At 46.6% G+C, this 27,845-nt stretch overlaps 1 protein-coding gene across 2 annotated transcripts in view; it reads right to left on the bottom strand.

Moving 5' to 3' along the window:
* Positions 1–9,945: 9,945 nt before the first annotated feature.
* Ift43 (intraflagellar transport 43) overlaps positions 9,946–27,845 on the bottom strand; it is a 69,884-nt gene continuing 51,984 nt past the window's right edge. For both annotated transcript variants that reach the window (XM_090344542.1, XM_090344543.1), the window contains exons 5-9: positions 27,778–27,824; positions 11,190–11,262; positions 10,885–10,960; positions 10,342–10,404; positions 9,946–10,183 (exon numbers count right to left, since the gene is read on the bottom strand). In XM_090344542.1, the coding sequence (XP_090200668.1) occupies positions 10,064–10,183; positions 10,342–10,404; positions 10,885–10,960; positions 11,190–11,262; positions 27,778–27,824 (379 nt within the window). In that variant the 3' untranslated portion in view covers positions 9,946–10,063. The remainder of the gene's footprint in view (positions 10,184–10,341; positions 10,405–10,884; positions 10,961–11,189; positions 11,263–27,777; positions 27,825–27,845) is intronic.

Genomic DNA, 27,845 nt, shown 5'->3' with positions numbered 1-27,845 from the left:
GAGGAAGTACTCTATCAAAAGGTCAAGGTGATTCCTGGTTGCTGGTGGCTCACATCTGCAATCCTAGCTGCTCAGAAGGCTGACATAGAAGGATCCTGGTTGGAAGCCAGCCTGAGCAGGAAAGTCCATAAGACTCTTATCTCCAGTTAACCAGCAAAGAGCCATATGTAGAGTTGTGACTCAAGAGTGAGAGCAGTAGCCTTGAGCAAAACCTCTTAGGGACAGCAGCCAAGCCCTGAGTTCAAGCTCTACTACTGGCATAGAAAAAGAGTGTGACACTGGGGCTGGAATAATTGCAGCACAAGTGGGACTATCCGCTCACTGACAGCATTGGATTTTATTGTCCTGGAGGTAGGGGACTTTGTGCAAAGCCTGGGACCATTGGTATGCTTTGATCTTATCAATCATGTTCTCTTATTTGTGACACTTCCCCTGTAAGTGTATGAGTTATGAATCTTGGGCCATATGACCTCCAATTTAGACTCACATGGCATTAGAAATGAGACATGCCAATCACCTGAGGGACTGCAGAGTAAGGGACAGGCCATCACAGTGATGGTGCCTTTTGGCCAGCTCTCTTGCTATTGCTTGAATCTCAACCAAGATCAACTTAGTGGCATGTGGCCTACACAGGTGCACAGGGCTGCAGGAGAAGGGACCCCACTGCTGGCTTCCTGTTCCATAGTCTCCATCTTGAAATTCCCAATTGTTTTTGAGCAAAGGGCTTTGGATGTTTACTTGTCACTACAAATTAGGAATCCTGTGTGGTTCTTGGGACATTCTACTACACCCTACTCTTGGCACTTACTTCTCCCAATCCCCACTGTTTCCGGTTGCTGAATATCAATGGAGTCTCTAAGCCAAAGGCCAAGTCTTGAGCCGCAGTCTTGAGCACCACCTGACTCAGCCCCTCCTCACCTCATATCTGTTGCAAACATGTCCCTGTTGAAGCCATTTCTTTTTCAATCCACTGCCAGCAAGGCAGACTGAGTCCAGGCCAGGGTCAACCACTAAGCTAAGGTTAGCTCACTGATGCAGTGCTAGTCCAAGTGTGCTCTATGCCAATGGAGAAGCACCATAGAGAACCCACTAGGGACTTAGATTCATGATCGCCCATAGCAAGACCTATAGCCTCAAGAGTCTGGGCTATTTAATGGGGCTCCCATGATCAGAGGCTCACTAAGGTTTGAATTGCATTGCTTTTCAATGGGTACAGGTCTTCAACCCCTCAGTTCCTCAGCTCTCAGACCCAGTGTGGCCCTTCTGGGACTCATGACACCACCATCCCCCCAGAGGGAGGTAGAATGTCCAGGCTGCCAAGCCATCACTCCTCTGCCTATCAGGAGAGCAATTGTTCCCATCTCCACCTGGGCAGTAGTGTGCTGACCAGCACTGCTTAATTAAATGGGGGAAAAGATCAGGTGGATGCCAGATAAATAGGCAGGATTAGGACAGACAGAAAGAATGGACAGAGGGGAGCTGTCAGCACCCTGGCCCATCTAGAGTGATCATTAATAATGATAAGCAGGAAAAATGGTAATAATAAAAGAACTAATGAACTAGTTCTGAGGGTGACAGTTGATGGATTCTGAGAGAAGCCTGAGCCCTAGGTGCTGCTGCCCAGAGGGGAGGGAATGGGGGAGGCCAGAGGAAGAGGCTGTGATTATAGTGAAGGCTCCCTGCTCCCTCTGCTTTCAGGAGACTGATTGAACCAGGGGTCTTTAGTTACCCCACCCCCCCTGCTTCCTTCAGAAGACCACAGGGCTCACAGACTTATGGGAGGTACACCTTCCAGGAATCACCCCCAGAGATTTTGAGTCTCTTCGTCTGGCATCTGTAAACCTCCCCTGGGAGGAGGCGTGGAATAGGTGGATTAAGAACCACTTTGTGAAGTTTGTGAATTTATGCGTGCCTAGATCATTCAAAAAATACTTGTGATGGCAACTACCAAAGAATGGACAATGGCAGGTGAGGGAAGTGGAATCTGAGCTTCTAGACAAGCCCAACAAAGCCAGGTAAAGATGCCATCTATATATGGGAAAGAAGCATGCTCCACCATTGGCCACGCTTATCAAGCATTCATATCCCCGGTAATCAGGGATTCAAAATATCCCAGAAACCACAAGGAAGAGGCAAGGCAGGGTCTAAAAAAGCAAGAAAGCCCGAGTATTGTCCCAGCCCCTGAAGTTACTGGGGAGAAGGAGCCTGTGTGGGACTGGGTCCCACAGAGAAGTAGAACTCTGCTTTTGTGCTTCAGCCAGCAGTTTGCAACCTCTGTTTTAGACAAAGCTGCTCTAATGCGGGGGGGATTTGGGAAGGTCCCAGATGAATGCATATTCTTAGGTCTTCTAGTCCCATAGGCTTTGATCCAGAAGCTCAGGGGGCCCAGGAACCTGTATGTTTAATGATCTCTAGAAGAGAGATTCTGATGTAGGAGGCTTTGGCGGATGGCCAGCTCTGGAAACCCTGTCTTTTCCTATACCTCCTAGGAAAATCCCTTAAAATCTCCATTTAAAGCAGGTCGGTACGAAGGCAATCTTTGTGTTTGGCATTCAAAGACAGGACTCCTATACTAAGTGCTCCTGTTATATTGAGTTGATAGGCAGAGGCTCCAAGAGGCAGAGCCACCTGACATTGACCATGGGTATGAACCATTGCTCAGAACCTGGTGGAAAGACAGACCTGGCTGCACCTCTTAGCAGGAGGAGCAACTAAGAGAACACAGGTACACAATGCAGGAAGCGACACTGCTTACCTGAGTGGAGGATGCTTTGGGAGGATAGAAGGTCTCTCCCCTGTCCCTCTTTCTTAGAATCATTGACAGGAATTCCACAGACACTAGGCAGGCCACTGGGCACATGAGGTGTGTAGCTTTGAAAAAAGGGCTGCCGCCCAGCTCAACCCTCCCTTCCCAGAAGTCTGTGCCCTTTCAAGCACGACCACCTGCAGCCCACCCCTTGGCTCCTCTGGGAAGCAGACTCCAAGGAAGGCTGGAAGAAGATTTGTTGTGGATCACACCTGTGAAGGAAAAGACACATGGAGAAGAAGCAGCAACAGCAGGAAAAGGCCTCAGGTGGTCACAGAGGTCTGACACCCGGGCAGAGGGGCTGACAAGCCTCAGATGCAGTGCAGCCCTGAGAATGGGTTGGCCAGGCCAGCAGGAGCTCCTGCGCAAAGACTGCCACTGAAGACCCTTGCTTTGGCCCTGGGGGCTCAAGCCACACCATATCCCACGTCGAATGGCCTGGGAATGGCTGAGGCCCTGAAGACACTGACCTCTGAGGCCATCAGCTGGCCACACTTCTCATCTCCCCCACCTGACCATAGCCAGGGACTGGCCCCAGGGTAGATGCTGCTAGTTGTGGGTAGCTGAGGTCTCCAGCCCCCGAGACCATGCCAGCTTCAGCATGACACCTTCCCAATGCCGTGTGCCTTCCTGAGAACACACTGTCCACCCCAGGGAAGACCATCTTAAACAGCCAGTGGTGAATGGCCAGTTATTAGTCTTGGAAATGTCCCAAGATTCTGGTAAACACCCGTCAGAGTCTTGCTGGACACAAGGGTAGGCTCCTAGCAGGTGAGCTGGACCCCCTTCAGAGCCTACACCAGGCCTGGTCTTGGCCTACCACACAGGAACAAGTTCCACGTCAGAAATGTGACCATGGCGTGGTGTTCTTGGGGAACAGAGTCCTCACTGGTGAAATGAGGAAGTTGGGCAGGGTTCTCAGAGTCAAATGCTTGTGGGAACCAGGCAGCACATAGATGGGGTGTATAGGGAACACATGGGAGGGTGGGGGCACTCTGCTGCCATTTTAAAGAGCATCGCTCCAAGGTGCAGTCCTGGCCTCTACAAGTGACACAGCCCCAGATCATACATCTCTGGACCTGAGACATCGGGAGCTCTAGGTTTCAACAGGAAGGCTTTTATTTTCAGATGCTAGTCTAAGAAAGCAAAGAGCAGGGTACCTATGACTCACATCTGTAACCTAACTACTCACGAGGCTGAGGATCTGAGGTTTGACATTCAAAGCCAGCCTGGGCAGGAAAGGTTGTGAAACGCTTCAATTAACCACTAGAAAAACAGATGTGGGGCTGTGGCTCAAAATGGCAGAGCACTAACCTCCAGCAAAAGAGCCCAGGGAGAGTACCCAGGCCCTGAGTTCAAACCCCAGGACCCCAGTTTTCTAAAGTGGGTAAGTTCTGTGGACCATGTCCTGTGACTAAATCAGCCTACAAGTTGCATCCATGAGGTTGATGCCCACTTAGGCCCAGCCAGAACTAAGTATTCCATGAGGGTTGGGGACAAGTGACCATCTCCTGCCATTCAGTCACTAACGTTCACTGAGTACTGACTTTGTGCCTCACTTTCCCTAGGTTGACCATCATCCCCCCCAAGAAACACCTTAGCATGCCAGCTCCAGTGTGCTAAGGAAGGGCAGCTTGCAGCTAGAGCTCTGCCAGGGAGAGTTTACAGGACCCTCCCCCGAACCCTGCCCAAGCCACATGGTTCCTTTTGTAGCAAGCACATGAGGGGCCTTTGTGCCTCCTCCCCAAAGCAGGGCAGAGGGCTGCAGCTGCAGCAGATGTTCCTGGATCGGCTGGCCAGTCCTCATTCCTCAGCAGCCAAGAGCCCCTACAACCCGGGAATTGTGGGCTAATGCTTGGCCCTAGCTTGGTCCCCTCTCTTGCTGACCTCTCCAGCCCAGGTTACCATGACAGATGCTGGGAACATATGTCATGAATTAATTCACTCCAGCGGAGCCACAGAGGAACAGCCTCTTCCTCTGTTTGCTCCACCACTCTTGCATGCTGACTTCTGCCTTGCCAAACAAAAGAAGTGATCTTTCCGATCATTTCTCTCCCCGCCCCCCCTACTCCTGCTTCTAGTGCCCCTCCCTTGGGCTTTTTCTTCTTTCTCCTAATCCCACCGCCAAAGACAATTAATTGTCTCCTAGTAACTCTACCTGCCAGAATGTATCAAAGGGCTGAGGAGCCCAGAAATCTCTCCCTCTTCTGCCTCCAAAGATTATGTCCCAATTTTCTTTCTTCCAAACCCCTTCCACTTTATCAGTCCTGGAGCTTGAACTTGGGGCCCAGGCACTGTCCCTGAGCTTCTTTTGCTCACAGCTAACACTCTACTGCTTGGGCCATAGCACCACTTCCAGTTCTTTCTGTTTATGTGGTACTGAGGACTCGAATCTAGGGCTTCATACATGCTAGACAAATACTCTACTACACTCCCAGCCCTGCCCCAATTTTCCTAGAAAAGAAAATTTCTTAAGGTAACTTTCTGAGGGTTAAGATTTCCCCATTCCATTCCCTAACATCTAACTCAAAGCACTCCTGCTGTAATGATTTTCTAGACAAAAATAAGTTGAATTTTTCATCTTCATCCTTCTAAGTGAGGAGGTTGGGTCAACTTTTTCTTTTTTTTCTGGAAAGGGCTAAATAGTATATATTTTAGGCTTTGTAGGCCAGATGGTCTATGTGAAACTAAGTTCTTTTGTGTTGCAATGAAGCTTTTTGGGTTTTGGTTTTGTATGTGAACTCAGGGACTGGGAGCTGTCCTTAGCTGTTGTAGTGGGTTGACATTCTACTACTTTAGCCCTCGCACCTCTTCTGGCTTTTTGGTAGTTAACTGGATCTTCAGATCTCAGCTCCTGAAAACGTAGGAGTACAGTTGTGAGCCACCAGAGCCTGGCTGCAACAAAGTTTTGCAACAAAAGCAGTAAGAGACTCGACCACAAGGAAACACACAGCAGGCTGTGTGCAGCTGTACTCCAGGCAAGTGTCACAGACGAGGATGGGCTGGATGTGGCCTGTGGGCTGGAATGTAGTGGCCCTAGCTCTCAGCACACCGGCACTGCCTCTGTTCTCAGTGTGCGCAGCAGCTCCCAGTGCTCCCTCCCTCCTGCACTTGGCCGCAGATCCTGGGGCTCTGGTATGCAGATTCATGTAAGTAGCATACCTTGGTCAGGCAACACCGAATGAACATGTCAGACATATGCATTTGTCTCTGGAGCACACAGTTGTAAAAACTCATCTTCAGGGTCCTGAGTCTCAGTAAAGCCCAAGCCAAGAGCCAGGACTAGCTAGTGATGCCCTTGGGTTCACCTGTCAGCCTGACCTGGTAAGTTTTCAGGCCGTAGGTCTGGAGCTGGAAGTTTCCAGGGCATGAGCCAGGCAGGAATCTGTTAATGCCACCTGGCCTGCTGGCAACCAGAAGCTACCTCCTCATCTCTGCTGCTCACTGTCCCTGCCCTCTCAGGGCAGCCTCAGCAGGTCTGCTTCTCCAGGCTGAGGCCGGAAGAAGCACACACAGAGAGGGAAGCATTACGAAAGCTGCCTTGCAGGAATGGACCCCACACTCCCACAGGCCTCTCCAGTGGTAAGCCAGCCTTGAACACAGGGAAGGTAGGTTTCTCCTTTGCCCTGTTACTTTACCCTAGGCACCCTGACCTACCCCTCAAGCAGGCTGGAAGCCTCTTAGCTCTTGAAAATTCTGTTCTTTTGGAGCGCTTGCCTGGAGATCAGTCTTGTTATCTCAGCTTCTCTGGGTCTTTCTGCAAGGCCTCTCCTGAACACCCATTTTAAATTGTCTTTCCTTTTCCTGCTATCCATGCCTCCATGATATCACCCCCCCCCCCAAACACTCATTTCTTCTCTAGGCATGGAGTTCTGTCTGCTTCTCTATCAGTGGAGCCCAGAACAGAGCCTAGCAGGTGGCAATAATCTTTCACAAAGGAATGAACTGCAAACAGCATCTCTGCAGTGACTACTTAATGTCAAAGAGCAGGGATGGATTGTGAGAGCCCAGCAGGGACTATTCAAGCCTACTTTCACATGACAGGAGCCAGAAGAGTAGACGCAGACAGGAAGTAATGAGTAAATTGCACTATTTTGTGTTTGTCTATTGTCTTACCTTTCTGGCCATCTTCTGGGGAAATTCCTAGCCTGGGCTGTGTGATTGTCACATAGGAAGGGATCTTGGAAGAAAGAACCAGGCAGATGTTGATTGTGGAACATTTCTGAAGATGATGTTGAAGGGCTAGATGAAACCTACATTGGATAAGGCCAGGGAAAGGATTTATCATCTGAGATGTGGTGACACAGGGCCTTAACCTATGTCGGGGCTTAAATCTCTCAATTTAGAGCTGTTGCTTGCCAGGTTCTGTTGGTTTCACAATCAGGGGCCAGGTCTTTTGAGTATAGCCATACTTTAGAAATGTAGATACCTTAGAGAGGAGAATGGATATTTACTTCAGGGTGGAGAAAAAAGGCAGTTTCTCCTATAGAACTTGGTATTCTGCCTTTTTTTTTTCTCTGTGCTGGTCCTGTGGCATGAATCCAGCGTCCGGGCACTGTCCCTGAACTTCTTTGTGCTCAAGGCCAGCACTCTACCACTTGAGCCACAGTACCACTCCCATTTTTCTGAGTTTATTGGAGATAAAAGTCTTGTGGGTCTTTCTGCTGGTGCTGGCAGCAAAACCAGAACTGTGATCCTCAAATCTTAGCCTCCTGATTAGCTACGACTGCAGATGTGAGCCACCAGCTCCCCACCTTATTCTGTGTACTCTATGCAAGATCACTTCCTTAAGCTGAAGACTACAGGAGGCACATGAAAACAGGTGTTAAAGCTCAGCAGAGTCTGACAACTTTTGAATTCCAGCCTTGCTGCTCTATCTTGACTAATCTCTTCAATTCCTTGAGCCTCACTCACCTCATCTACCAAATAGGATAATCACAGGAGGTGTGCTCACAGGGCTATGAGAATGGAACGTAGCGAGAGCACAATTCAAGTTAAAGCCTGTTGCTGCCACTAGAAAAGTAGAGGAAGGAGAGAACCCCCAGTCATTGGTTCTGCTGACTGAACACCTCCAAGGTTGTCGGAGCCCCAAGGCAGTGGAGTGCCTTGATGGTAATTAAGGGACTATGGCTTTTAGATAGGCACAATGGCTCACGCCTGTAATCCTAGCTACTCAGAAGGCTGAGATCTGAGGATCAAGGTTCAAAGCCAGCCTGGGCACAAAAGGACCCGAGACTCTTGTTTTTTTGGCCAGTCCTGGGTTTGAGCTCAGGGCCTGAACACTGTCCTTGGTCTTTCCCCAGGGCCTGAGACTCTTATCTCAATTAACCTCTAGAAAATGGGAAGTGGGGTTTGGCTCAAGAGTAGGGCAGTAGCCTTGAGCTGAAAAGCTCCAGGACATTGCACAGGCCCAGAGTTCAAGCCCCAGGACAGACCCCCCAAAAAAGCAGTCATTGTTTTGGGGCCGCAAGTTTAGCCTAGTGGTAGACTGCTTGGCTCACATGCACATAGACCTGGGTTGGATTCTTTGGTACCACATATATAGAAAAAAGCCAGGGAGTGGTGCTGAGGCTCAAGTGGTAGAGCTCTAGCCTTGAGAAAGTCCAAAGATGGTGCTCAGGCCCTGAGCTCAAGCCCAGGACTGGCAAAAATAAGAAGTAAGTAAGTAAGTAAATAAATAAATAAAAACACTTTTCTCTTTTGGGTTTCAGAATGATTTAGGCTCAAGAAAAACCAGCCTGGATAGAAACTTCAGTGACCATGAGAATTATTCCAAAGAACATCCGTCTGGGTTGAAAATTTGACTCTAGAAAAAGAGGAAATGGGACCCCAAATCCTCTAAGTCCCTGAGTTTATAATTAACAGACAAGCATAGGTTCTTCCAGTTCCAGAGCCCTGGGCTCACCAGGAAGGGCACAGTAGTCACACAAAAATAACCCCCCAGTGGGTTTTTGATGTGTTGAACCTCTTTGTTTTTCTGAATTTTAATTAAGGGCTCTCCAGGCAGGATAAGAACACTCAGTGCTCCCCAAGGCCCAGGAGTGGGCTTTTAGCTTTGCCATCCCACATGGACCGAGTCAAAGCAGTGGCAAGAAGAGGCCTGCAGGAGAGGTTCCTGTCCTTAGAGATGCCTTTGGAGAATGCAAGAACCACAAGAGGCATCTTGTTGTTTGGGGAAGGGGGGCTGCTGGGGTATCAGCCACATTGGAAGAGGCAGTGTTGAAGGTAGCTCGCAGCCACTGCTTAAGGGTCAGGGGTCACTGAAAACAGGGTGAGGAGGATCAGTGGACACTTACCTGAGGTTAGCGAAACTGGGCCCTCCCAGTGAGAACTGGCAGAGAGGCTCTGGAAACCTGTGGCAGAGGGGAAGGAGGGGGACAAGCAGAGGCAACAAGGAGACTGCTGTCCCCTCCGAGACACCCACAGCTGGCTACCCAGCTCCTGATGGGCAGAGCACATGAGGAAGGTGTCAGGGCAGTTCCACTGACACACCTGCTGGCACAGAGGGCAACAGTCAGAAAAGCATCCTGCTAGCCCTCCCAGGATGTCAGTAGACAACTGTCAGCAACCTCCTGCAGCCTGAGTCCAGGTCCCTTCCTCCAGGGAGTGGCTGCTGCCTCCTGAGAAGGGACAACCACAAGCAGGAGCACCCATCCTCATGCTCATCAGTGATGTGAGGATTCAGTGCTCCCAACGGAGCGTTTCAAAGCTGCCTTCTCTCCAGGCATGGTGATACATGCTTGTAGCCCAGGACTCAAGAGGGATCAAAGCCTGGGCTACATAGTAAGACCCCACCTCAATCTCCCACTACAAAAATAAATAAATAAATAAATAAATAAATAAATAAATAAATAAAGGCTGGGAGTTTGGCCTAGTGGTAGAGTGCTTGTCTAGCATGCACGAAGACGCTGGTTCAATTCCTCTATACCACATACTTAGAAAAAAGCCAGAAGTGGTGCTGAGGCCTTGAGAAAGTCCAAGAACAGTGCTCAGGCCCTGAGCTCAAGCCCAGGACTGGCAAAAATAAATAAATAAATAAATAAATATTGTTGCCCTCCTTTGTTCATTAAGACAGTGCTGGGAAGAAATGGAGGGAGTGACAAGAATAAAGTCATTTATTGCATTTGTATGATCCAATGTGGTCTACTGAAAATATTTTTATTACAAAATATCTCATATAAAATTTCTTAGTTGCTGCAAGCTCCCTTGGTTTTAGGCTCATTACATGTACTCAAGTCCTGTGCAGAAGTTCCGAGTTCAGGTGTTCTGCGCGGGTACCTCAAGGTCCTCTTCCGTCTCAGGTAGCAGGTCCCACTCACTGAGAAGCTCAGATGACACCTCAGTGTACAGATGGTCCCAGTCCCAGCCAACATCATCCTGTCAAGAGTGGTATCTCTGAATAAGACAAAGGAAGTCCTTTCCCCGCGGTCGTAGTTGACTTCCCGTCTCACCTAGGCCTCAGGGAGGGGCAGGCTAGCTGGGAGCCCGCTGACTCTAGAAGCAACAAGGCTGGGAGTAGGGAGCTGCTACTGTACCTCTCGCAATTCTTGCTCCGGTGCAAGTACTTTGCTAAGGAGCTTCAGGTCGATCTCACCATCCTGTAAATACACAAACAGTAGACAGAGCCTTGGGGTGCTGAAAGTATCTTGCACAAAGGAGAGGCATTTGTGTGCATTAGAAATCCCCAAACTGAGACCCAAGAAGTGCATTAATTGAAGAGTGCAGCTGTGAGGAGACCACACAGCCACTGAGGAAGGCGACAAGGTTCTCCGGGCTGAGGATGGGCCAGAGGAAGTGGTGAAACCACATCCATAGGGACAGAGGGCAACAGGGCAGCCACCAGGTACCAGCAGATGCCCAGTGTTCACCCAGGGAGCAGGTGGGTCCTCAGCACTGGGAACACCTGGAATACTGTGGGGTTTAGCCACTCTGCGTGATGTCAAAGGATACTGCCAGCAGGAGTAAGGTTGCCAGGCAGCTGTGGGATGTGGAGGTATGTGCAGCCATTGAGGAATTGAGAACTCTCTCCACAGATGGGGCCTAGAGCCACTCCTCTGAGCAGATGCTATTCCACTCACCAAGGTCTGAAAGGCTGAGTACTTCATGAGGTCATTGTCCAGGTCACGGTAGGTCATCACCCGGTTCACCTGGATGCTAAGGTAAGAGAGAGTTTGAGAAGCAGCCAGGAGAGCTATTGACCACTATCCCCAGACACCGAATGCAAACAAAATGTCCTAACAAAGTGAGAAAGGTGGGTGGCGCCATCACCACAAAGCCTGGGACCCACACTGAGTTCTGCAAGGTCCACACGTAGACAGTACGTGGATATATGCATTCATTTGTTCTCTGCTTCTTTGCCAACTTCACACCTAACTTAACCTACCTGGGAGGGGATGCCACTTGCAAAACAAAGTCTTCTTCTTGCACGTCTTCCAGATCTGGGATGATGGGAATTTCTGCAACAAGAGGCAGAGACACTGCTGTGCAGGGCACAGATGGGGATCCTGCCGGCTTCTCCATTTCCTGCGTGCCTCCCTCTACACCAGCAGTGTGGCTGGGTGAGGCCAGAGGGACCCTCACACCTAGTATCCAGCATTCAGGTACCTAATGATGGGATACTCTAGGATTACAGGGTGGAGATTTAGTCATATCTTTGCTCCAGGCCTTATTCCAGAACCTCCTAGCAGGGTTCAAGCGCCTGTACTTCCTCCTGTGATTTCTCCAGTGACCCTGACATTTACGCCAGGTTAGGGGTGCTGAAGTGGACCTCCACGGTGACATGTAGAGAAGGCAAAGGAAGTCCCAACATTCTGAGACCGTTTGACAACAGAGGAAAGTCTGGGAGGAACTGGTGAATGTGCCTGGCATTGTGATCACTACCCACTCATGATGAAGACCACCCCACACAGCAGCTCCAGACAGCAATAGTCCCAGCCCTGGCCACCACATTTCATCTGCAGTTGTAAAGGTGATGTACAGAGGAGTTATAGTTACAAAAGTAAGGCAATGAGTACATTTTTTTTTTTTTTTTGCCTGTCCTAGGCCCTGAACTCAGGGTCTGGGCATTGTCCTTAGACTTTTCTCTCAAGACTAGTGCTCTACCACTTGAGCCACAGCACCACTTCCGGCTTTTTTTTCTATGTATGTAGTACCGAGGAATCAAACCGGGGTCTTTGGCATTCTAGGCAAGCACTCTACCACTAGGCCAAACTCCTGGCCCCTATATATTTTTTGAACAGTGTTACCTACTCCCTCATTTTCTCCCGCTTCCCCACCCCCACCCCATAATGTCCCTTTCCCCCAAATTGTAAAGTTCTTTCCAACACAGTGTCTAGTGAGTACCAAATGGTATGAGCCAACTCCCCATTGCTGTTTCAGAGGACAGAGTTTCCATCTGCCAGGCTTACTAGAACACAGTACTGATTCTAAGCATCATGTTTTTCTCACTGTGTCATGGAGCTTTTCCTTCTCTGAACTCTCCAGACACAATGACAGATGCATGCAGAGACATGAGGCCAGTTGTTCTATGAGTCTAATTATATGAAGAAATGGGGACAGCATGACACTTCATTATGGTAACTTCCTCAAGTTGCTCAAAATTGGCCATTATTTCATGGGGGCAAATCAAACTCCCCAAATGTTTTTTTTCCAAGTCAGTATTACTGACTGGCTGAGAGATTCTGATTTAATCAATTAGAGCTCCCCCCCCCCCCAATTCAATCAGGGGCAAGAGAGAAATCAAATGCAGTCTGACAGTTCTAGGATTTCTTTCTTTCTTATTTTTTCTTTTTGTGCCAGTCCTGGGCTTGAGCTCAGGGCCTGAACACTGTCCTTGGGCTTTCTCAAGGCTAGAGCTCTACCACCTGAGCCTCAGCACCACTTCTAGCTTTTTTCTATGTATGTGCTACTGAGGAATCAAACCCCAGTCTTTGTGCATGCTAGGCAAGTACTCTACCACTAGGCCAAACTCCCGGCTCCACTTCTAGGATTTCTAAACCAATTGCAAAAACCAAAAGAAAGAAAAGTCCCAGAGAGGAGAGAGTGAAGAAAGCTTCATTTCTAAAAGAGACCTGGAATCACTCCAAAAACAGCTAGGAAGGCTTGTGCCACTTTTAGCTGATGCATTATTTAAACTCTGCCATTACTAAGCCAGAGTACATAAATGTCAGTTCCAGGCATGCTGCCTTTATTATTACTCACAAATGATGTACCTAGGCAAGGGAGACGCAGAGACAGCAAGAAATAAAACAGAAAGAGACAGGAAGTGAAAGGTAGTGAGAAGGGATCAAAATAAAGTGTTAACAGGAAATAAAGACACACACACAATACCCTCCAAAAGAATGAGCTCCATTCATTAAGTCCTGTATCTAGAAAAAAGCTGTTCAAAGAGTAGCCTCCACTCCCTGACTCCTCAGAACTACACGTGGAGCCCACTAAGATCGCATTTCCAATGCTCACAGCTCAGCATTCCACTGGCTCGGTGGTTAACACTCACTGGCCTTGCAGGCGGATTGTGCTGCCTGCTCCCCAGCCCGGGCCAAGTGGGGGCTCCAGGCAGGAGTCAGCACAGCCCCTGCACGGGGACCTGACTGTGCCATGTGCCGTCAGCAGTATGACAGTTTTGGAGTGATCCAGTCAGCTGCTCACTGTTGGCACTCCTCAGCCATGGAGTCCAGCCTGAGATGAATATTCAGAAGTTGGTAAGAAAATGCCCCATGCTGAGTTTGGGGCTCAGGACAGGGTCTTCCCAAACTCCCCATTCCCTCCACAACTTTAGCATTTGGGTCCTGTCAACTCTGCCCTGCATCTCCGAGCTCGGAGGAATTGCACTTCTGCCTAATGTCCACTCCCGCTTCCCGTGGGCTTCCCTCTTGGTTCCTACCTCCTCCTCCAAATGTGCACGAGGAGTGTGGGCCGGCCCATCTGTGATGGATCAGAGGTCGGCACGGCCTTAGCAAGGGGGCTGCTCAGAGTAGCACTGGTGGGGCAGGCCACACAGTGGGATTTCCCTCTAATTGGAAGCCTGGTGCCCGGTAGAACTCAGTGAACTGCCTGCATGGGACAAAGCCAGCGATGACAGCCAGGCCGAGGCAAGCTGCAACTTTCCGGTGTGGTGACAGCTTGTGCCGTCGCCGCAGAGGCAGGCCATCCAACTCCCGGCCCCCAGCAGAACAGGTGGCCACGACGCAGGTTTTGGGCAAACTTCAAAGAACTTCTCCATTTTCTAGTTTCTGATTTATAATCACAGACAAGTGCTTTCTTATGCGGACATAATATGTTGTAGGGAGCTGTTTTTCTTTTTTTTCTCCTTCTCTTTTCCCAACCATACCTCTGTCATAGATATCACAAATAAGCTAAAAAATAAATCAGACATCAGAAATCTGTTTCTTCACCAAATTACCGAGAAGGAATGGTCCCAGTCCTACTGTGTCTGAGTCAGAGACAGATCTGCATATGTGGGCTGCTGCACCAAATTCATCAGCTTGTAAAGTTTAACATGCAAAAAGCTTAAGAGTGGTAACACATGGTAAGTAACTAAATCTATGTATGAATGTATGTATGTATGTATGTATGTATCTATCTATCTATCTATCTATCTATCTATCTTGCTGGGAACCAAATCAAGAGTCTTGTGCATGTAGGCAAGTGCCTACACTGAACTGCATTTCTAGCCCATCCACACTATTTTGAAAAATCTAGTAATTCTGTCTACTTGGTCCTTGCCTTCTGTCCCCACTGCTATGACAGAATACCAATGGTGGCAACATGGCAGTAGTGTGTATATCCATAAATGCCACTTAGGGTCAGGAGTGCCTCAAGCCCTGGAGGTGGGAGTGCCAGCTTTCAGTCCCATCTCTACCACATTATGAGTCTGTGCCTCAGTTTCTCCACCTATAAAATGTAAACCATCATTCCACTTGCCTTGTGTGATCCTTCAAAGCATCAAATGCAATAACCTTTGACAAATATTAGGCATTATACTCAGCATATGGTAAACCTTCAATATTCTTATCCATTGGCCAGAGATTGTGCTATTGAACATGTACAGACGCCTCATGGTCTCACCTTCATCTTTTCATTTAATCCTGCCCAGTGACAGTCACTTTTCAGAAAAGGGCATGTGAAAGTAACATAGGTAATAACATCAAGGGCTAGGGAAACCTTTAACATGAAATATCCCCTCCTACCATGAGACCCAGTCATCTCCCTAGAAGCAATTGGTTAATTTCTTGTGTAAATTTTACTGGAGAGTTTACTAATATCACACACATCAGTCTTTTTATAAATGCCTGCAAAATCACGTTACATACCAACTGTTCTGAGACTCCTAGCCTTGCATTCTCCTACAGATGTGGGTTTTTTTTTTCCTTTAATAATCATCCAGATGGTATTCTATTGAATGAATGCTCCACAATGCATTTAGTGAAGTCTGGAGAAGGTCTAATTTAGATGGAAGGACATGGGTGAGGAGTCAGGGAAGGTTTTCCTGACTGGACTGAGCAGCTACAAGCAGAAGCAAAGTGTAGCATGCGGAAAAAGTGCTCCAGGGAAAGAAGTAACTTGCAATCCTGGAGATACTAGTGAAGATCTTTGTTCAACCAGCTCAAGCAGAAAAGCCTTCAAGACTCCTCCAATCAACCAATAAAATGCCAGCCTGGAAGTATGATTTAAAAGGTAGAATACCGCTATGAGTAATAAAGCTGGGTAAAAATGAGAGGCCTTGAATTCAAGCCCTAGTACCAGGAAGGAAATGGGTGGGCAGAAGGACAGAGAGGGAGAGGGAGAGGGAGAGGGAGAAGGAGAGAGGGAGAGGGAGAGTGATTACCAAAAGGAAAATTCATCTTGATAGTAGAACACTAGTCTCTGCACCTAAAAGACCCATCAAACAAGGCAAATACCAAATGAAACCACAGAAATAAATGGAGCAGGGGGCTTGTTGTAGTTTTGTTGGTAGAATAAAGAAGGAAGAAAGGAAGGGAGAGAGGAGGGAAGGAGAAAGTAGTGCCTAAAGAAATTATAATTATTACAATTATAAAATAGTATAAAGTACAGAACAGCACTAATCAGTCAGAACTGGTTTCAAAGATACATCCATCATGGATAACATTAGCATGGGGGATGAAATTGCTAACTACCAAGCAAAATCTCAGAGGGGTTCTGTTCTACTCCTGAGCCTGATGGCAAGAACCAAGCTGCCTCTTCTGGTAAGGTGGCCTCGCATTGCTTGACATATGCTGTACTAGCCTGCATTTGCACCCAGCTGTGTGCATCCCCGGAACAGAAAGTGAGTTACTAGGCAGACATGAATGTGCCTCTAACACTATGCAGACTCCTTATCTGGAGCACACCTTGAAGAAGCAAGAAGCAAGACACAAAGGACACTAACTACCCAGCCTGGCCTCTGGTCCTACCTTGGCAGTGACATTTCAGGAAAGGAGCCCTTCCTCTGTATGTCCCTTTAGCTTATATTCTTTGTCTCCTTACTGCCTTCCCTCCTTTTCTCCCCTCCCACTATCACCTGCAAAGCTGGAGACAGACCCTGGCCCTGGAACATGCTGGGCAAGTGTTCTACTACTCAGTAAGGTCCCCAGGTCTTTACTGGGTTTCTTGGTCAGAGATTTCTATATGCATCCTGAAAGCTTTTTATAAAGCTACAAAGTCTCTTCTGTATTCTAGCACTTTCTCACCTTGACATCTTACTAAAATGACACAAGTGGTTGGCTTACCTCTACCTTACAAGGCCCCTCGGGATGTTTACTGGCATCTTCCCCCTGCCTCACTTCGTGTACTAACTGCTCTCAAGACCACATGCCTGCTTCCAGGCTGATTCCCACTCTGCTTGGCTGCTGCAGGGCATTTACAGGCAGATAAGGTTCACACCCACCATTCAGAGCCAAGTTCAACTGCCAGTCCACATGAAAGCATTACGGGCATGCTGCTTCAGGATACTCCCAATAAAAGCAGTCCAGACCAATCCCTAATTCTGTGCCCAAAGTCAACACGTATTAGTAGAGCTCACAAGCAAAGAAAACAGCATCTGTATTTTTAGGAGCTGGAAAACCAGAGATCATTATGATTTTCCTCTGCAGCTGCAAAACTTTGTTTTACTGAATGCTGTTACCTTCTGCATCACGTAGGGGGAATTTTAAACAGGCAAATGGAAGAAGGTCTGATTGAAGATGAAGTTAAGTGAAAGAAATTGGTCTCATTTAGCACATGACAGGATTCATCTGTGTTCCCAAGTCCACTGAGGTGGCATCATGGGCGTTTCATATTCATGAGCTGCTGCGACACTATGTCCCCTCATTTACAAAGAGCCGTGTTCAGCAAATTCTGTCCCTGTGGACACTCCATGCATTTCATGGTCTTGTCAGAGAGACATCAAACGCTCCAGTAACCAAATACCAGAAAATGGCTTTAATTAGTGGATCTCAATCGTATAAATAATTTTTTCTAAGTGGAAAAAAATGGAGTTGTTTTTTTTTTTAAAGAAAAGGGGAAAGCAGTAGGCAACAGGCTTCAAACACTGAAGGGAAAGAGGTCTCGAAGGAGCTCCAGAGTGGTCCCTGCACTTCCCAAATTGGGGGACAAGGGGCACAAACATGTCTCCAGGTCCCTGGCAGGCTTGCTTTATTAAGACATGTCCCTTGTGACTGTGACTGAGCAATGTGGGTCCAGGCTGTCCTCGATACTGGCAGGCCAGGAGAAGAGCTAGGGAACTGTGATGGTGGCCAGAACACGGGAATTCAAAAGCACAGGAGCAAGAAGAACCATAGCCCAGATGCACAGCCGGAGGAAGCCCTGGGTGTCAGCGTGAGGTGGCTCTTTTTAATCTGTGTCCCACGTCTTGAAGTGCCGTGTGTTCCTGCTAAACAGCTTCCCTCGTAATGCTGCTGGGGAACAGAGCAGACCTTGAGAGGAGGAAGGTGACTGCTGTTCCTCAGAGATGTTGGTACTCAGACAACTACCTCTCCCGCTCTCTCTCCCAGTTAAGCCACAGCTCCACTTCTGGATTTTGCCAACCCTGGGTGGAGACGAAAGCTGAGCCTGGCTGATTCCTGACACAGGCCAGGCCTCCCCATGGCTGGTTTCTGGCCGAATCATCTACAGAGAAGGAAGTCTGCAGTATGAATGTCTAGCCTCACACTGTTACCCACAGAGACGTCAGCCATGAGTGCAATACCCCAGATGGAAACTTGCCCCATGAGCCACATCAGCCACTGACCACTGACTATGCTAAAGGTGTCAGTGCTGACAAGGCAGATGAGAGAATCCTGCAAGAGATTCACAGGCAGTGCTCATGAGACACACGCAGGGACCAACAGGTCATCTAAGGGAGGAAAAAAAACCTTACCAGCCCAGACGCCTTAAAGGACCCAGAAGCCTTATAGGACCCAATGCTGAGAAGACCTGTCACCAGGCATAGCAGCCGCTAGGGACCATTATCTTACTGGTGACAAAGGACCTTCCTTGTCTTTTCACAGCTTCCTGGGGTTTTCTGTACTTTTATCTGTAAAGATGCATTAAGGACTACATGAGATGAACAGTGATTGGAGCCAGGCACCAAGGCACACGGGTAATTCTGAAGGTTGAGATCTGAGAATGCGTGGTTCAAAATGAGCCTGGGCAGGAAACTGTTTATTAGCCACCAAAAGCCAGAAGTGGAGTTGGGGCTCAACTGGGGGGGGGGAGAGAGAGAGAGACAGAGAGGGGGGGGAGAAAGGGAGGAGGAGGAAGAGAAAGAGGAGGAGGAGGAGGAGAAGAAGAGGAAGGAGGAAGAGGAAGAGGTGGAGGAGAGAGGGGGGGAAAGAGAAGGAGAGGGGGGAGAGAAGGGACGAAAAGGGAAGGGAAGGAAAGGGAAGAGAAAGGAAGAGAAGGGGAAAGAAGGGTAGAGAAGGGTAGAGAAGGGGAGAGAAGAGCAGGCTCAGAAAAAGCTCAGAACAACATCCCAGCCCTGAGTTCAAGCCCCATGACCAACACACACACACACACACACACACACACACACACACACACACACACACACACACACAAAGTGGCTGGAAGAAAGGGAGTCTGAAGAAGACTCCACTCTTCAATGCAACACAGGACGAGTATGACAGTATTTAAAGTGACAGAGTGCTATCATAGAGGCGCGGTCAAAGTATGACAGAAACCAGGCTAATCTAAATTCTATTTCATCCTCTTCATGTAATGCAGAGAAAAACAAGACAAACCACTCTGCTTTTATTCTAAATCCTAAGGTTTTGTATCTTTTCCTTATATATATGTGTTAAAAAAATGCTCCTTTGATCCGAGGCACCCGTGACACCCCCACATATGGGGTGCTTCTGAGAGGCTCCTCCACGCAAGGCCACTGCTGGTGAGAGCCAGCTGGGTTTGATCACAGCCATTCGGAACCGGATTTTCATAAGGTAGATGAGGAGTCTCACTGCTGCTCACTCTCTTATCAGATGAGAAACGAAGGGGGAGGGGGAGGATGGTTCCTGAGGGAGCAGCACAACAATCAAGGGCTGTGTGGTTCGTTCTCTGTCCCTCCGCTGCTGCAATTTTCAAAGGAGTTTGCCTCGGGCCTTTTTAAATGATGGTGTCTCAATTCTGTAATCATCTTTCAAGAGCTTTCTCTTAAAGGGTCTTTTAGGTAAACCCAGTCCGTCAAGCACACTTATGGACTTATGAAGCACATTCCCAATGTGTCCTCCTGTGTGTGTATACGCAAGGCCACACACACTGCACACACAGTGAATATCTGGGATGTTCTAGAAAGCTGGGAAGGAAGAATCACCACTTGACCATCAATATGCTTCCTACAAGGCTAACAGAGAGTTTCCTCAGACTACTGCTGTCCCGGGGGCTGCTGATTCAGGTCCATGTGCAAGAAAAGACTTCTCTTTAAGTGAAGGATAAGTGATACCCTACTTCCAATTTCAGATGCATCAACACACCTGCCCCCATTTCACCTGAATACCTGGCCATCACTCACCCTTACAACTGAGCACTGAGCCATCTCTATGCTTAGTCTCCAGTCATCTCAGGCACAAAGCCTATGTGGAGCAACTCTCTTACTTTGTCTTTTTCTTTTTGCGGTACATATCATTTGCAGGAGACATTCCAGCACACTGAGCTCGCTCCTTCTGGTCACATAACCTAAGGGGTCTTAGATCTTCCTGACTGTGGGCCAGGCTACACACAGGATCTCTGTTGCTCTCATCCTCAATTGCTCACTTCTTTCACAACTGTGTGGTGAGAGACTGGTGCCCCTCCCCAAAGGCTAGAACAGCTGCTCACAGCTGAACAGCCACATAAGTCTAAATGGGAAGAGCTTCATCTCTCCCCATCCTGTCTTCTGTACTTTACAATACCTTGATCTCTACCCTGATTGGAGGGATCGATTGCTTTTTCTTAATTCTGCTGGGCCTCAAGGTTGGCTGACTAGCTGCCAGTCACATTTCTCCAAGCAGACCACAGCACTACAGGGGTCTGATGGCACTTTCTCTTTGTATTTCTAAACCTGCTTCCATTAAATCATACATGCAGCCACGGCATAGGACTTTCCTTCGCATTCTTCTCCTTCTGCCTCTTCACATACGGACATGCAAGTAAGCTACTTACATGACGAAAGCAAGCAGACCCCTTGGGAAAGAGGCTACTGCCAACCACTTGGACTGAGATGTTGTGATTCTGGGAAGTCTAGAGACTTTGAGGGCACTGCACTAGGCATGAAGCACACTCTCCTTCTCTCCTTCTTCTGCCAGAAATGGTCAGCATGCTGGGCTTCTCTTTTTAGCTAGATTACATAGGAGCGTTATGACTGAGTTAACTAAATCTCCAAGTGTAATAGGATTTTTCAAAACTTCCTCTGGCACTATGCCTTTTGGGGCCAGAAAACAGCCAAACCAGTCTCTGCTATATTCTTCTATAACCCCAAATATCTCTCCATCTCGTGCCAGGAAATCCTCTCTGTGATGGTATAGACTGGCACCTTGGGACTTTGAATCACCTCCAGAAAAAAACCTGAGTTAAGTAAGAACATCAGCTGGATATCAGCTCTGGCCAATCATAGAGATCTCTTCCCCCGCCCCTCGCCTTCCAGGAATATAGATGTAACTGCCTACCAAGTAGGTCTGAATTCAGATCCCTGGTCCAGAGAGTTTTTCAGTCCAGAATGTACATCCCATTAAAAATCAGGAAACTGTCCTGGATCTGTCTGTAACTTGCTGGTCTTATACAGTGACTTGCTAACGCTGAAGCTGATGCTAAGGGGTCATAACTATAATGCTAGCTAATCAGGAAGCTAAGATCTGAAGATTGTGGTTCAAAACACTGGTAGGAAAGTCCATGAGACTCTCATCTGCAAAAAGCCAAAAGTGGAGGTGTGGCTCAAGCAGTATAGTGACAGTCTTGAACAAAAAAAGCCAAGCAAGAGTATAAAACACTGAGTTCAAGTCCCACTGCCAACACTAAATAAATAAACAAGTAAACAAGACTTGCTAATTCTGGTCCTAAGTTTACTTATCATCAAGATGAGGAAGGTAATGTCTGTCTAGGCACCAGTGACTCATGCCTGTAACCCAAACTACTAAGAAGGCTGAGACCTGAGGATTGAGTTTTAAAGTCTGCCTGGGTAAGAATATCCATGAGTCTCTTACCTCCAACTAGCCACCAAAAAGTGGAAGTGAAGCTGTGGCTCAAGTTGATACAGCTTTGACTTTTGAGTGAAAAAGCTAAGGGACAGTACCCAGGCCTTGAATTCAAGCCCAACACCACACACACACACACACACACACACACACACACACACACACACACACACACACACACACAAATTAGGTCTCTACAATATCTTTACTCTAGACCAAAAGAGTATGTCTAACAAGGTTAAACAACATACAACTCTTTCTAACAGACTATTTACAATAGAGTCTTTCTAAATGTTCCATAGTGACAGTCATGGCCTGAAAATAAAGCATTGTTCTTTTTTAATATCATCAGTACAATAGCAAAATTAATTTCTTATAATATAATTGACTTGCACAAATTCCACTTCTGGCCCACTGTAGCCTCAGCTTGGAATTTACATCATGACACTACTGACTGGGGCCTTTTACATCCAGGAGAACTTCCTGTGTCTCTGTACTATCACTCCATTTTTTTTCTCTGCTGAGTCTCAAAGAGCTGGGCTGGGAGAGCCACACACATGGAACTCCATGGACTTACAACATTCATACCAGCATCTGTAACATGCAGTGAGACTCCTAAAGTCAGTTTTCACTCTGAAGGATTCAGCATAGCACAAGAATTCACTACATAAAATCAAGTTCAGTGGGCTTGATTGAGATGACCAGATAACAGGAAAGAGGAGGAGTCAAACCTGAAAACTGTGCTTCATGTCCTAAGGGTTTTAACATGGGGATCTCTTGGATTGTTCTCTGTCCAAATCAGGCATTGTGGTGGATAAGACTTCACAGTGAGCTTAGCAGAGCTGAGAAAAATGAGCCAGTGGGTGACTAAGAACCAGCAGAGGAGAACAAATACAAAGGGAAAATCTATGGGAACCAGACTATAGCTAGCAGCCAATGAGACAGGCCACTGAGAGTAGAGGACTGAGTCACAGAGACCACATCTGATCCGGGCTATACCAATTACTAGGGCAAGTATACAGTAGCAATTTATACCTGCTCAAAAAAGCCACCTGCTAAATTTGGGGGAATTTTGAATGTGGGTTACTATGGTATGGAGGCTGAAATGCTGAAATGTTAAAGGCTTGGCTCCCTGGATAATGCTATCAGGAGATGGTAGAACCTTAGGAGATGGAATCTAGCGGGACTTTAATTAATTAGGGGCTACTCCTTTACAGAGGAAGTGTAAACTGGTCTCTTCCGTTCCCTTTTGCTTCCTGTTTCATGAGGTAAAGAGTTTGCTCTGCTTTCTTGCTATTGCCATCCTACCATCCCTCCAGAAAAACACAGCAAAGGGCCACAACGAAGAACCAATAATAGAACTCTCTGTCTTTATAGAACTCTGTTCATTATCAGGCCTTTTGGTATAGTCAGGGAAAAATTACCTAAAACCAGACTGTCAAACATATACATCCACCAATATAAACTTCCATGCCCTTGTATACAAAGCTAATAAACACTCAAACCTGGCCAGGTGGCCATTGGCTCACACTTGTAATCTTAGCCACTCAGGAGGCTGAGATCTAAGGATCAAAGTTCAAAGCTAGCCTGAGTAAGATAAGTCCATGAGACTTTTAAAGTGACGCTATAGGTCAAGTGGTAGAGTACTAGCCTTAAACAAAACAAAACAAAACAAAACAAAAAAACCCCTCAGAGACCCTAAGTTCAAGCCTCAGGACTGGCAAGCATACACACACACACACGCACACACACACACAATACTCAAACTCACTACCACATGTATGTTACTACATTTGACTGTACCAATGCTCTCAAGATCATTTACACCTAATGTGGTTCACAGTGGAAACACGATATAGCGATGGGTTGCTACCCATCACATCCCACATCTATGGTCAGTGATGTCATGTTGGTAGCCTGAAACCAGCCACAGTGGGAGTATTTGCACCACAGTAATTGGCAAACACTACCTATCATGTCTGTTTTTTTCCCCCTGGAGAGCCAGTGGTTAATTTACCAGCACATCACCGCTTATTAGCCATATGACCTCGGTGAGTTATTTAACTTCACAAAGCTTTCATTTCCACCTCGGTAAGGCGTTGATAATCACTGTCTCCTCAGAATTATTGTGCGGATTAGCTAAAGGACTGCAGGTAAAGCAGTTAGCACAGTGCTTAGCTCACAGCAAACACTTACCAACATTAATGATCAATACCATTTCCTAGGGGAAGACTTTTTCAAAATGCCTACCCAAAACCCTGAAAATAGGACAAGACACAGACAAAAGGGAAGGCAGCTTGGTCCCTGGACCAGTCCCATCCCCCAAGCCCTGCCATAATGCTGAGCAATGGACTACAAATCTGCTGTGCCTGTGTCAGAGAAGGGCAGGACGGCCTTAGCGACCTAACAACTCTGGACTTACACACATTTAGGGGCATTATTTCATAAAATACCAGTGGTAATTATAAGTAAGATTAGGGAGACCAAGGAACTAGGCTTAAGAGCTACTCAGGAAGTCCTATACACTTCGTAAAGTTTGAGGAAGGAAAATGGAAGCAAGAAGGGGATGAGGGAGGCATCAAAGTCCCTCTTTTCTTTTCTTTTCTGTTCCAGCCCTGTGGCTTGACTTTGGACCTTGAGCATTGTTCCTGAGCTTTTTTGCTCAAGGCTTGGAGCTAGTGCTCTACCACTTGAGCCATTGTTCTATTTCTGGCTTTTTTTTTTTCAGGTTTAATTAGAGATAAGAACCTCATAAACTTTCCACCCAGGCTAGCCTCAAACTGTGACGCTAAATTCTTAGCATCCTGAGCCTCCAGAACCCTGCTCTCTTATCTTTTCTGAAAATTCTTTCTACTTTTTCGTTCTCCTCATTAAAGGTGTTCTGAAGGCTCAGAGGGCCTCAGCTAGCCAGTTACAAATATGGAGGATAGGATAGAAGGGTTAAACAAAGAATGAAAAAGAGCCCCAAAGAGAGAAAACCTGGAGACAGATATGAATGGGGAATGGAAGAGACACAGGGGTTGACGGAGAGATAGCCCTCTAGAGATAGCGTATTTCTAATTCCATCAACAGCCCACGTGTCTTCCAGCCTCATTGCTTGGCTGTGTTCAGCCACTTTCACCTATTTTCCCTGTTGACATGGATAGAAAATTGAGCAATTACCCTTAAACTCAGAGCTCTCAGATCATCCAGATTGCTACACTTACAGAATTAAGTCTCTGATCGCCCCTGGCTAGAAGTGGCTCAACTCAGCTTGTCCTTTAGGAATGAAAACACTTTTTGGTTGGCTAGCAGGATTTATTATTCCTGTGGTTGTGAGTTATTCAGTTCTGTCAAAACTGGACCCCAGGATGCAAAGGGCCACAGCCTTCTTGTGAAAGGTAGAAGTGAGCCCAATTGCTGAGAGCCCAAAGAGGAAGCCACTCTGCGTCCAGTCCGACATTGCACCAAAAGGCAATGATTAAACACAGAAACAGCAAGTTGTTTGTTTTCCAGCTCCTACTTCCAGCAACTATAATTTTTTTGTTGTTCCAGGACTGGGGCTTGAACTCTGGGTGCTTTGCTGAGCTTTTCTGCTCAAGGTTAGTGTACTACCATCTGAGTCACAACTCTACTTGTAGCTGACTGCAGGTAAGCGTCTCATGGACTTTCCCACTTGGGCTGGTTCTGAATTGCAATCATCAGGTCTGATCAGTATTCTGAGTAGCTAGGATTATAGGAGTGAGTCACTGGTGCCTGGCTGAGACTACTTTTTTTTTTATTGTAATTAGTAAAAGGGTTACATGATATTTGCCAGATAGAAGGTGCATTCATTCACATACATTGATACCCTTTCACATGTCTTGGTACCCATTTCCCTCCCCCCCCACACCCCCCACCCGTCTTGGTTTTCCCCCCTTCCCTATCAAATTTCAAATATCCAAATACAAATAAATTCAATTAACCAGATAACAAAGTGAGATACTATACCAATATGAGATAACCAAGGGACAGCAAAGGAGATGAGAGACAACATAGTACATTAAGGACAACTATCATTCATTATATGGCTTTTGTTTCACTATCCTGGAGGTCCTTTCAATTAGCTTCACCTCATATGTCCTTATGTATCAAGATTTTGCTCTATTGCAGATCTCTGCTAGTAGAGCCCAAGGTTTCTACTGATTATGACGAATGAGGAAAACCATTGAGCCTAAGTTCCTTTGAGTCTGGCTTACTTCACTCAATATGATTTTTTCTAAGTCTTTCCATTTCCTAACAAATGGGGCGATGTCATTCTTTCTGACAGCAGCATAGAATTCCATTGTGTACAAATACCACATCTTGTTGATCCACTCATCAACTGAGGGACATCTAGGTTGGTTCCATATCTTTGCTATGGTGAATAGTGCTGCAATGAACATTGTTGTGCTAGTGGGTTTAGTATGTCCTTGTTTCTGGGTGGTTGGGTAAATGCCAAGTAGTGGAATTGCTGGGTCATCTGAGACTACTTTTTTAAAGTAGCATTGGGGATGAGAATTCAAGGTCTGGTGCTTGATAGGAAATGCTATGCCACTGGAGCCATCTCCAGTCCTTTCTGCTTTTCAGGTACTTTTTTTTTTTTTTTTTTACAGAATTGCATTTTTGCCCAAGCCTGCTTAGACCTCAATCCTCCTACCTAAGGCTTCTAATTTAGCTAGGTCACAGGTGTGTATCACCACATCTGGTTTGTTTATTGAGATGGGTAAGAGTGCCCTCACTATAAGTGGGATTGCATTAAACTGCAGAGCTTTTGTATGGCAAAGGACATAGCTAGTAAATTAATTAGGAAGCCTACAGAGTGGGAGAAGATCTTCACCAACCAAACAACGGACAAAGGCCTCATATCTAAAATATATCAACAACTCAAAAAATTGAATCACTCCAAAACTAATCTCCAAACCATTTACCCAACCATCCAGAAACAAGGGCATACTAAATCCACTAGCACAACAATGTTCATTGCAGCATTATTCACCGTAGCAAAGATATGGAACCAATCTAGATGTCCCTCAGTTGATGAGTGGATCAACAAGTTGTGGTATTTGTACACAATGGAATTCTATGCTGTTGTCAGAAAGAATGACATTGCCCCATTTGTTAGGAAATGGAAAGACTTAGAAAAAATCATATTAAGTGAAGTAAGCCAGACTCAAAGGAACTTAGGCTCAATGGTTTTCCTCATTTGTCATAATCAGTAGAAACCTTGGGCTCTACTAGCAGAGATCTGCAATAGAGCAAAATCTTGATACATAAGGCCATACAGTATGAAGCTAATTGAAAGGACCTCCAGGGTATTGAAACAAAAGCCATATAACGAATGATTGTTGTCCTTAATGTACTATGTTGTCTCTCATCTCTTTTGCTGTCCCTTGGTTATCTCATATTGGTATAGTATCTCACTTTGTTATCTGATATATTGAATTTATTTATATTTGGTTATTTGAAATTTGATAGGGAAGGGGGGAAAACCAAGACGGGTGAGGGGAATGGGGGGGAGGGTAATGGGTACCAAGACATGTGAAAGGGTATCAATGTATGTGAATGAATGCACCTTCTATCTGGCAAATATCATGTAACCCTTTTACTAATTACAATTAAAAAAAAATTACTAAAAAAAAAAAAAAGTGTTCTCACTAATTTTCTGCCTGGATCATCAAACTACGATGTTTCTAAACTCTACCTCCAAAATAACTGAGATTAAGGTATAATCTACTATGCCTAGCTCCAGAGTCTCTATTTACTTTTAAATTTTTGTTATTAAGTAGTTCATGAAGACATTATAATTCCACAGGTCAGGTTATGAGCACTGTGCATCTTGATCAATGTCAACCCTTTTCATCACTCTTCCCCATTCTTGGACTTTCCTGTTACATGAGTCCATGCATCTTTATTTTTGTTTGAAAAACAAAACAAACCTGTGACTTTACTATGGGAACAACTGGGTTTCCTTACAGATGTTCTGAGAGCTGAGTGGGTGTCCATGAGTGTGGGGGAGTCATTGTGAGAGGCACCTGCCCATGGGACATTCTGAGTTCAAAAGACTAGCCTTCATTAGCCAAGCAAATAATTCCCTGAGCGAAGTTACTTCTAGAAACTAGTCCTAAAGTATACACCTGGATAATGGACTCTAAACATTCACATCCAGTTGACATAGGATAAGTCATGTGTGAAGTATAACATATGGTGAGACCACTACATATATCTTTAGTTGGGCTATAGAAAATCGTGCCTTAGCTGCAGCTCAAGGCATCCTCTGGAGGCTCACAGGCCTCTGTGGAAGACCACCGGACTTCCTCTTGGGCATCTTACCTCCTCCATCATCTGATCCGTACAGGCTCTTCTGTCTGAGGCGACGACTGACCCCCCACAAAAAAAAG

Source organism: Megascapheus bottae, chromosome 14, assembly GCF_031878675.1.
Source record: "Megascapheus bottae isolate mThoBot1 chromosome 14, mThoBot2.hap1, whole genome shotgun sequence".
Lineage (NCBI taxonomy): Eukaryota > Metazoa > Chordata > Mammalia > Rodentia > Geomyidae > Megascapheus > Megascapheus bottae.
This window is presented reverse-complemented; position numbering and strand designations above follow the sequence as displayed.